General features: G+C 41.0%; 3 protein-coding genes across 3 annotated transcripts; all 3 read right to left on the reverse strand.

Annotated features, from left to right (window-relative positions):
- Positions 1 to 280: 280 nt before the first annotated feature.
- LOC117458741 (histone H1-like) lies at positions 281 to 1854 on the reverse strand. The gene has a single exon (XM_034099377.2). The coding sequence runs from the start codon at positions 1811 to 1813 to the stop codon at positions 1196 to 1198; it is 618 nt and encodes a 205-aa protein (XP_033955268.1). The 5' UTR covers positions 1814 to 1854; the 3' UTR covers positions 281 to 1195.
- Positions 1855 to 5007: 3153 nt separating this feature from the next.
- Positions 5008 to 5987, reverse strand: LOC139435075 (histone H4). The gene has a single exon (XM_071205429.1). The coding sequence runs from the start codon at positions 5966 to 5968 to the stop codon at positions 5657 to 5659; it is 312 nt and encodes a 103-aa protein (XP_071061530.1). The 5' UTR covers positions 5969 to 5987; the 3' UTR covers positions 5008 to 5656.
- A 1985-nt stretch (positions 5988 to 7972) lies between these two features.
- LOC117458738 (histone H2B 1/2) lies at positions 7973 to 8868 on the reverse strand. The gene has a single exon (XM_034099374.2). It carries the CDS (start codon positions 8725 to 8727, stop codon positions 8482 to 8484), a length of 246 nt encoding a protein of 81 aa, XP_033955265.1. The 5' UTR covers positions 8728 to 8868; the 3' UTR covers positions 7973 to 8481.
- Between the last annotated feature and the right edge of the window lie 1999 nt (positions 8869 to 10867).

A 10867-nucleotide genomic window follows, 5' to 3' on the forward strand; every position in this document is an offset into this window, starting at 1 on the left:
TTGTTTTTACTCTCTGTAAATAATAAACTAGTCTTTGTTCCATGAGCCTTTAGAGGGGATATTAAGACATACCTGTTAAAGCCTCACTGTTGTATTTGTACTTATGAGTGAAAGGTTAACAATAGTTATTCTATCAAAATACATCAACAAGCATAGTCAGAGTTAACCATAACTCTGACTATGCTACCTTGTCCTGAAAGGCAAATCTCCCAAAATACAATATCTAGTTTAACAAACAAAAAAAGGAGTTTATAAATTCATTTACACACTCAAAAGTAGTCACCTTAAAACACACCAATAACATTAAGAAATTATATTGAATTAACTGAGAAAAAAGTGCAGAAACTAAAGCTTTCCATCTGTTGTCAATTACACAGTCAGCACTGTTTGATACAAACACATCTGATTCTATATTTAACTGAAAAAAGGACATTTCCAATATATGCGTGCACATTTCTGTATAACTTTCAAACACACATGTAAAAGGATAAAAGGAATTGAGGTGGAAACATTGAAGGAAAGGCCAATACTGTACAACGGTAATTGGAAGAGGATGGATTATTTAAGAATAGTCGGAGGAGGGTAAAGAAGGATGCGAGATATATGCAGGGTGCTTTTGCAGACTGACAGCTGTTAATGTATTTATTTGTATGTTTAATTATTATAAAAATGTTCTACATATAAAATAAATTACCTTTTCAGAACAAAGCAATCCACAACATTTAAATTAAATAATTGAAGATTGGACACTGGTATAATAATATTCAAGTATGGAAACAGAAATAAAGCGAAAGAAACAGTTGGAAGATAATGGCATTAATCTGTGATGAATGGTGGCTGTAGTGTGTGATGGCTGTGTGTGCTGTGGGCTGTTATAGCGCTAACTACACTTCTGGACTTTGAACACATTCAACAGTACTGTTTCTGCTAATCGGATTGCCCCTTAAGTATAATAACCATGACATTATTTGAATATTAAGGTTATTCATTATTATCAAATTGCACATACTGTCTCGATGTCTGAGATCAAACATGTTCATACTTGCAAACGTGTTCATAATAAGACGTGTTGCATCTCGCCTCTCATCTTATTCTGACTGCAGTTATTGACACAAGAAATATGCTCATTATGACAAAATGGGTGGCTCTTAAAAGAGCCTTTTGTGGATCTTAGTCAGATCAGTCTGATGACAGCTCACTTCTTCTTGGGTGCTGCCTTCTTCGCTTTGGGTTTGGCGACCTTTGCGGGGGATTTCTTGACTGCAGGGGCCTTTTTCACCACCTTCTTGGGGCTCTTTGCAGCCTTTTTAGCGACCTTCTTCGGGCTTTTAGCTACCTTCTTCGGGCTCTTGGTGGCCTTCTTGGGGGCTGCTTTCAAGGCTGCTGCGGGTTTCTTCGCCTTCTTTGGAGACTTCTTTCCTGCCGCGGGCTTTTTGGCCGCTGCAGGTTTCGCTGCGGGCTTCTTGGCTTTAGGAGCGACTTTCTTGTCTGCGGGCTTCTTGGTCTTAGGCTCGGCAACCTTCTTGCTCATCTTGAATGATCCGGACGCTCCGATGCCCTTGATCTGGACCAGAGTCCCATTAACGACCAGGCTCTTGATGGCGGTCTTAACGCGGGAATTGTTCTTCTCCACATCGTAGCCTCCGGCAGCCAGAGCCTTCTTGACGGCGGACAGAGACACGCCGCTTCGCTCCTTGGATGCGGCCACAGCTTTAACGATGAGATCGCTGACTTTGGGGCCAGCTGCCTTCGGCTTGGAAACCTTCTTCTTGGCGGCTTTGGCCGGTGCAGCGGCTGGAGGGACTTCTGCCATGTTCTGCTCAAGTTTTCTGTTCCTGCTCACACTGACACGAGTCTGGCTGAAGTGCTGGAGAGAGCCGAGCAGGGGCTGCCCTTAAGCACAGCATGAGAACCGTGGAGACTCAACTCAGCCCATTGCGCCACTCTGCAGTCTGAAAACGTTGACACTTGTGTTTTCTCTTCACTGATAAAAGCCTCCAAAGTCATTGTGGAAAAAGTGCTGAAGGCTGACTGTTAATGGAACTGATAGCAGACTTGATTCGCTTCATTTTGAAAGTATGTATAGCTCTGATGCTCACTGAATCTTGTTTGTGGAGCTTCCAATGGTCACATTTCCCCCGCTGTGGACAGCACTGTTCAGCTGCTTATCCCTCTAATTCTTCTACTGAAAACATTTCAATGCACCAAATCTTTGATAAAAGCTGTTTTCAAGTGACCCACGTGTGTGTCCAGGGACTCCCTGTAAAAAACAGCTGTATTTTGTTTATGATATTATAATAAAGTGAAGTTTTCTGGTAGGAGCAAACACACTGATGATCCGGGGCATCGGGTGCGGTTTAACCAGGCTTCCCATTAAAGTTGCTCGCTGTGAACATGTCTCCAGGTGAGGAGGAGGACTCATTTCATTATACTAAGTTAGGCTATTCATTATATCAAACAGCGTGGCAAATACAGCTTAGTTAAACTGTTTCACTGACACTCATCAGAAACTTGATGCTGATTTAGTGGTCTAATTAAAATATAAAAAGGACAAGAGTGGCTTTTAAGAGGCACCGATCTGTAAATGTAAACTTGACATTGTTTCCCTTATGCTACACACACTATGTATGAAATAATATCAATTTTTAATTTCCCTATTTCAATTACATTTTTTTATGTTAATTTAGAACAATGTACTTAATTTTGTTTAGCTCTTCAACATGGTGTTTCTTATGATTATAACATTAAATCCACAAAATATAGTTCTATATGAGGAAATGCAACAGCATCAAATAACCAACTTCTTTAAGAACTCTTAAGTGGAACAATAACTGTCTCAGCTTGTTCTTATGTGTTTTGTTTACTATCTACTGGTACGTGTTAACAAGATGATAACGGCTTACAGCTAATGAAAAACCAACATTCAGTTTCTCAGAGAATTATAATATTACATAATTAATAAGTCATAATAATACAGAAATGTCAGGCTCATAAAAAAGTATGTTCATGTTTCTGCTCTCAGTACTTGGTTGGGCCTCCTTTTGCACAAATGACTGCGTGGCATGGAGGCGATCAGCCTTCGACTCTGCTGAGGTGTGATGGAAGCCACGGTTGCTTCAATAGCGCCCTTCAGCTTGTCAACGTCGTTGGGTCTTGTGTCTCTTATCTTCCTCTTGACAATACCCCATACATTCTCTATGGCGTTTAGGTCAGGCGAGTTTGCTGACCAATGAAGCACAGTATGGCCATGGTCATTCAACCAGGGCTTAGTAATGTTGGCAGTGTGGGCAGGTGCCAAGTCCTGCTGGAAAATAAAATCATCATTCAGCTTTTCAGAAAAAGCAAGCATGAAGTGCTCTAAAATGTCCTGGTTGACGGCTGCGTTGACTTTTGACTTAATAAAACACAGTGGACCAACACCAGCAGATGACATGGTTCCCCAAATCATCCCTGACTGTGGACTGTTCACACTGGACTTCAAGTATCTTTGATTAGGTGCCTCTCCACTCTCCCTCCAGACTCTGAGACCTTTATTTCCACTGAACAAGAAACCAGTTCCTTTTCTCCTTAGGCCAGGTAAGATGCTTCTGAAGTTGTCTCTGGTTCAGGAGTGGCTTGACAAGAGGAATGCAAACTTGTAGCCCATGTCCTGGTAAGTCTGTGCGTGGTGGCTCTTGAGGCACTGACCCAAGCGACCGTCCACTCCTCGTGAAGCTCCCCCTCCCCATTGTTTAATGGCTTTTGCTTTTAATCCTCTCAATTCTTCGGCCATCTCTGTTGCTTTTGCTCCTTCCACTCAACTTTCTATGAATATGTTTGGCTACAGCACTCTGTGAACAGCCAGTTTATTTATCAATGACCTTTTGATGGAGGGGGGCAATGACTCTCTTCTGGACAACTGTCAGTTCAGCAGCTTTCCCCATGAATGTGTATCCTACTGAATCAGATTAAGACCATTTGAAGGCTCGGAAAACCTTTGGAAGTGTTTTGAGTTAATTAGCTGATCATATTTTGACACCGAGTCTACAATATTGAACTTTTTTCAATATTCAAATTTTCTCTGAGATACTGAATTTTGGGGTTTTATTAGTTGTAAGCCGTATTCATCAAAACTTCAAACACTTGAAATAATTCACTTTGTGTGAAATGAATCCACGAGACTCACTTTTCCGATGTATTGAGATATTTCAAGATTCAAGGCTTTTATTGTCACGTGAGCTACAGTGCAGTTATGAGAATGGAAATCTTAGGTCACAGGCTCCTCCAACAGAGCAACACAATAAGACTGACAAGTGAATAAAATAATCGAAACTGAATGATAGAAACTGTGCAGAATAGTCTATACAGTAATAGGAATATTTATGATATGTGAGTTGCAAACCTGTATTATATATAGATATACCTGTATGTACTGTGAGTATGTCCGATTGCAACAATGTAGTCAAACCAGCTCTACAAATCAGTAGATTCCAGTAATCCGTTGAAATTATTCAGACAGTTATTGTTTAGAGCACAAAGCGCAGTCCTCGCGGTGTTTCCATACAGTTAATGTCCTGCAATTCATTTGCAAGGGATGTTGTAAGTATTTTATTGACATTTTGATCCTGAACATGATGTGTTTCAGAGAAGACAAAAAACTCTCGCCCGCACCAACTTCTAGTGCTCACTAATGCGGTATCATGAGCAGTGTTGCCAACTCCATAGTAAGGAAAGTCACCAGAAGTCGCCAAATGACGTCATCGCTTAATATGCATAGCATGTAATGGCGGCTGTAAGAGAGAGCATGGTAGAGGAGAGTACAAAAAACGTTCCCAACCCTTCAAGGATCAAAACTTGAAACCACCGGAGTTAAATCCAGACGACAGTAGATCAGAAATGTCTTTGCCTTTTGAGTATGTTTTTGGGGTTTAACATGCTTCTTGATGTCAGACAGTTTGGCATAGAAACCCCCCTTACAATAAAGGCAGGATGGTTGAAACCATTTATTGGAGATGACACACGGGGGTGTCATCTCCAATAAATGGTTTCAACCATCCTTTATACTCAGGGTTTGATTCCCACTCCTTTCTGTATTTCTGAGAATAGAATTTAGACTGTGCCATGATGTTTAGCTTGTCACAGAGGCACACACACACAGTGGGCGAGGTGATTGAGTGAGTCAAAGCGAAGCAAATGCAGTTATGTATTATAGTGTGAAAGTGAGTGAAGAAACATTTACAGTTTACATTTAAATCCCGTTCAAAACCAGGACCGTTTGGCATTTGGCGCATGCGCAATTCATTTGCAGTCTCGACGCGGAAGAGTGTGGTTGTCTCCTCTCTGCTCTGACTGCAGCAGCAGCTCTGCTGCGGCCAGGCAACTTTCAGTCTGAGCACCTGTGAGTACTATGGGAGAGAGGCGGGGCTCACGGCAGCACCCGTGGCTCGAGTCTCCAAACACCAGAAAAGTCCCAAATAACACCATTATAAATCGTTATAGGTTAGTCGTTAGTCGCCTTTGACACAAATAAGTAGCCGGAGGTTTGGAAAGCCGCCACATTTAACGAGAAAATCGCCAAGTTGGCAACACTGATCAGGAGGGAATGGAGCTCTCTAATTTGAGGATATGGGTGGCCCTTAAAAGGACCTTTGTGTTTTTGTTGTCAGATGGCGAGTATTTAACCTCCGAAACCGTACAGAGTGCGGCCCTGCCTCTTGAGGGCATACACCACATCCATGGCGGTCACGGTCTTCCTCTTGGCGTGCTCGGTGTATGTGACGGCATCACGGATCACATTCTCCAGGAAGACCTTCAGCACCCCACGGGTCTCCTCGTAGATCAGACCGGAGATACGCTTCACTCCGCCGCGGCGAGCCAGACGGCGGATGGCGGGCTTGGTGATTCCCTGGATGTTATCACGGAGAACTTTACGGTGACGCTTGGCGCCTCCTTTGCCGAGTCCCTTTCCTCCTTTTCCTCTTCCACTCATTTTCAACTCTTGTTGGGTCGGGTCGTTCAAAACGAATGAGAGGAAGAAGTCTGACCGGCAGTATTTATATAATAACTGCGGACCTAAGAGAAGACGGAGAGCGGGAAGGCTGCTAGGCGGGGCCAACGCTGCAGCCTCCACATCATCTGCCAACACATTTTGTTTCTTTTAAATATTGTTTATCTAATTCGCGCAGGCTTTATACTGAAGGTTTGATAATATGTAATAAAACCCCTGAATAACATTTATAATTGAAATAAGACAGAAAATATATAATGCCCATACAGTAATGGTATAATGGCTCAGGAAGCTGAATTTCGTATGCTCAGGGGCGTGCTGCCCAACATCCAGGCTGTGCTGCTGCCCAAGAAGTGAGAAACACCCTGAACCCGCTTCAAACAACAAAGGCTCTTTTAAGAGCCACACACTTCTATCCAGAGAGTTTTCCTTCATCAAACACTTTATATGTATTTAATCCACGACTATAATGTGTAATGATGTATATTTTAGTTTAACTTATTTTTCACTCAAATGTAAATCAAGATTTGTCATTTCTCTAGAATTTCCAAACATTCACTAATTAAGGTCAACCTTTTTGAAGGAGTATGTTTAACTTGAACACACAAACCTAAACACAAATAAATTGTTGTTGCTCATTAACACTTTACTCCACTGTACAAGTTGACCCATAGCATTTAAAGTTATTGTTTGATCAGTATATATATATATGAAGCACACCACGGGTTCCTCGCAGATCAGACCGGAGATATGCTTCACTCCGCCACCGCGAGCCAGACGGCGGACCTAAGAGAAGACGGAGAGCGGGAAGGCTGCTAGGCGGGGCCAACGCTGCAGCCTCCACATCATCTTCCAAAACGTTGTTTCTTTTAAATATTGTTTATATAATACGCTCAGGCTTTATACTAAAGGTATGATGATTAAAGGTTCGTTGATATGTAATAAAAAACCCGAATAACATTTACAATTGAAAAAAGACAAGACAGAAAATATATATTTTTTTTTTTTATTTTGTATATTACTTGTATAACCTACAGCTCCTGCTCATCGTCACTGTTCATTAACAGCTTCTTTACATAATCACTGTTCTTTAACAGCTCCTCCTCATCACTGTTCAGCTCCTCATCGTCACTGTTCATTAACAGCTTATCGTCATCATCACTGTTCGTTAACAGCTCCTTGTCACTATTTATTAAGAGGTACTTACATTCTGTGTTAGAAGGACCGTTATTACTTTCAGCATGACAGTTAAGTGACACTGTCGCATCGCATGGTGAGCAGGCATCCGATATAGCGACTGTCGCATCACACAATAACCAGGCATCCGATATAGCGACTGTCGCATCGCACAATGTGCAGGCATCCGATTATAGCGACTGTCGCATCGCACAATGTGCAGGCATCCGATATAACGACTGTCGCATCGCACAATGTGCAGGCATCCGATATAACGACTGTCGCCTCGCACAATGTGCAGGTATCCGATATAGCGACTGTCGCATCGCACAATGAGCAGGCATCCGATATAGTGACTGTCACTTTTCCTCTTCCACTAATTTTGGAGCATTGGTAGATAGGCTTCACGCCGCCGCCGCCGCGGCTCGCGGGCTTAGTGATTCCCTGTATCTTAACACTGAGCCTTTTACGGTGACGCTTGGCACCTCCTTTGCCGAGTCCCTTTCTTACTTTTCGTCTGCGGCTCATTTTCTAGTCTTGTTGGGTCAGGTGGTTTGGAACGAATAGGTAGAAGCAGTTGACAGCAGTATTTATATATTCACGGCGGACCTAAGAGAAGACGGAGAGCGGGAAAGCTGCTAGGCGGGGCCAACGCTGCCGCCTCCACATCATCTTCTAGCATGTTCCAACATTGTTTCTTTTAAATATTGTTTATTAAATAGGCTTATACTTAAAGGTTTGATGATAAAGATTGCTTAATATGTAATAAAAACCCCGAATAACATTTACAATTGAAAAAAGACAAGTATAATGCACTTACATTTTATTAAAAATTCTGAGCAGACAGTTCTCTTTGATGGCTTCGAGCAAAAACACTTCATGGGTATCCACTGAAATTAAGTTTGCAGGGAAACCTATGGTCAAAGTACTTTATTTAGTGCTGACTAAGTAAGAATTTAAGGATCGTTATTTCATAGAAGAAAACAAGTCTTGTATTATAATTAGTGATACTAAAATGTGAAAAAATATATATATTTCCTCATGATGTGATATAGTAAAACCCTGTTTTTATATTTAAGTATACTTACACTTTTAAAAGTATGCATACGTTGTTTTAACCGAGCCACTGAGCTGTAACGAGGCTCAGTAAACTATTAACATGTGAGAAATATATGCATTTGATCTTTAAGGGATTTACGTTTAGGATCCATGGATTATGCATCAAGTTGTACACTTATTCAAAACCGAGGAATACATCAATAGAAGTAGTTGGTGGCTCTTAAAAGAGCCGTTGAGTTGTTGGTCAATCAGCAGCAGAGTTACTTGGAGCTGGTGTACTTGGTCACGGCCTTGGTGCCCTCAGACACGGCGTGCTTGGCCAGCTCTCCGGGGAGCAGCAGGCGGACAGCGGTCTGGATCTCCCTGGAGGTGATGGTGGAGCGCTTGTTGTAGTGAGCCAGACGGGAGGCCTCCCCGGCGATGCGCTCAAAGATGTCGCTCACGAAGCAGTTCATGATGCCCATAGCCTTGGAGGAGATACCGGTGTCGGGGTGTACCTGCTTCATCACTTTGTACACGTAGATGGCGTAGCTCTCTTTCCTGGACTTTCTCCTCTTCTTGCCGGTCTTGGTGGCGGTCTTTGTTACCGCTTTCTTGGAGCCCTTCTTGGGGCTTTCACGCTGGCTGCTTCAGGCATGATCAACGGTTGGGGGTTCACAAAGTAGAATGATTTCACCGAGTCACAGCGTGGTCTATTTATATTCATCTGATGCAAATCATACTGTGCTGTTGCTCGCAAGGGATTGGTTGGGTACTGAGCATGCGCTGAACAAATCACCCTTTGAGCATAGATTTGGAGAATAGAAGAGAAACATTTATTTTTATTGAAATCTAAAATAGTATTATTATTTCAAATAGATACATTAAAATACCTCTTCAATTACAGATGTATATATATATATAATCAATTAAATATATATATATCTAATTAAATATATATATATATATCTAAGAACTATTTCATTTTATATTCAGATATTTAAATGTTTTTATAATATCATGTAATACAAAGTATACAAAAGTTACATTAATAATACACAAAGCACACAATGCATAAATATATACATAACAAACACAGAGCACGTTTGTATTCCAGTTAGATATTATATTACTCAAAATGCCCCATGGCTTAGTCTGGGATGTGTCCAGGGTTTTTCTTCTTCTTAGTTTGGAAATAACCGGTTTCACGATGGTGTAGCTACTTATTGTTCTCTGATTTAATATCCTTTTGCATATTTTTTTCCAGATCTTCAGACATGTGATGCAATTCAATCAATCAATCAATCAATGTTTATTTATATAGCCCAATATCACAAATGTTACATTGTCTCAGTGTTCTTCACAGTGTATACAGAATATCAGTATGACAATACGACACCCTCTGTCCTTAGACCCTCTGTCCTTAGACCCTCTGTCCTTAGACCCTCTGTCCTTAGACCCTCACATCGTACAAGGAAACACTTCCAGAGAAACCCCACAGTTTAAAGGGGAACATGGGAGAAACCTTGGGGAGAGCAACAGAGGAGGAATCCCTCTCCCAGGACGGACAGACGTGCAATAGGCTATTTGTATGATCGTCAACATGAATATTAAGTCACCTACGATAATTACTTTGTCTGTTTTAAGAACCAAAGTTGATCAAAACTCAGAGAATTCTGATAAGAATTCTGAATAAGGACCTGGTGCACGGTACACTGTAACAAATAAGATTGGCTTGCAAAGTTTTCCAGGTCGGATGCGTAAGACTAAAAACGAGGCTTTCAAAGGTGTTTTTGTATGTTATATAACACCTACATATTTGAAATAATTTACCATTTTAAAAATGACTCAAACTGTTGCAATAGGAAGTACTCACACAGCAAATACAGGTATATCTATATATAATACAGGTTCGCAAATCACATATACATATTCCTGTTACTGTATAAGCTCTCAAAGCCTTTGCATGTAGAGCTGTGTTGCATCTTTCGCTTTGTTTTGGGCGTCCTGACATTAACATCCGCTGCACGTCTCATTGTAATTTATGTTATAGATAGGTCTATAATATTGTTCAGCTTGAACATGAATGACAACTTTTTTGTAAGTGATCTTATTTTAAAGTAGTAGTATAGTATAACCTTTATTTAGCCAGGAAAATCAATTACAGTTTTTCTCGATTGCTAACACAAATTCTTTTTTTAATTGCTCAGTTTCTCAGAACACTAACACAATTCACAAAACCACACACCCAAAGTGCAAAACACCTAATTTCTCCTGCTAAATGAAGAACTGCACTCAAAACTACATAAACACTTACCAAATGCAAACTTTTGCACCAGATATAACACACTTCATTCATAATACTAGATTGTTTGACCACCCAACTACACTGCTGAGCATCATCTAAAGCACTTTTATCTGTTATGGGCTAGGCTCTCTACAGAGAGGGTTCTGCAGAGAAAGATTGCTTGAGTTTACAGACATACAGTAAATTAAGAAATACAAATGAGTTGTTGAAAGAAATCACATTGTATTCAAAGATAACATTGTGCAACATGCATCTCAGCACATAGTTACTATGCTTCGGATCTCTCTAAGTGTGATGCATTGTTTGCCAAAACCCAGTTAGTAGCTGCTGCTTCCTGTGCCTCATTGAAAACCCTTAGC

The sequence above is a fragment of the Pseudochaenichthys georgianus genome, chromosome 14, assembly GCF_902827115.2.
Source record: "Pseudochaenichthys georgianus chromosome 14, fPseGeo1.2, whole genome shotgun sequence".
NCBI classification, from domain to species: domain Eukaryota; kingdom Metazoa; phylum Chordata; class Actinopteri; order Perciformes; family Channichthyidae; genus Pseudochaenichthys; species Pseudochaenichthys georgianus.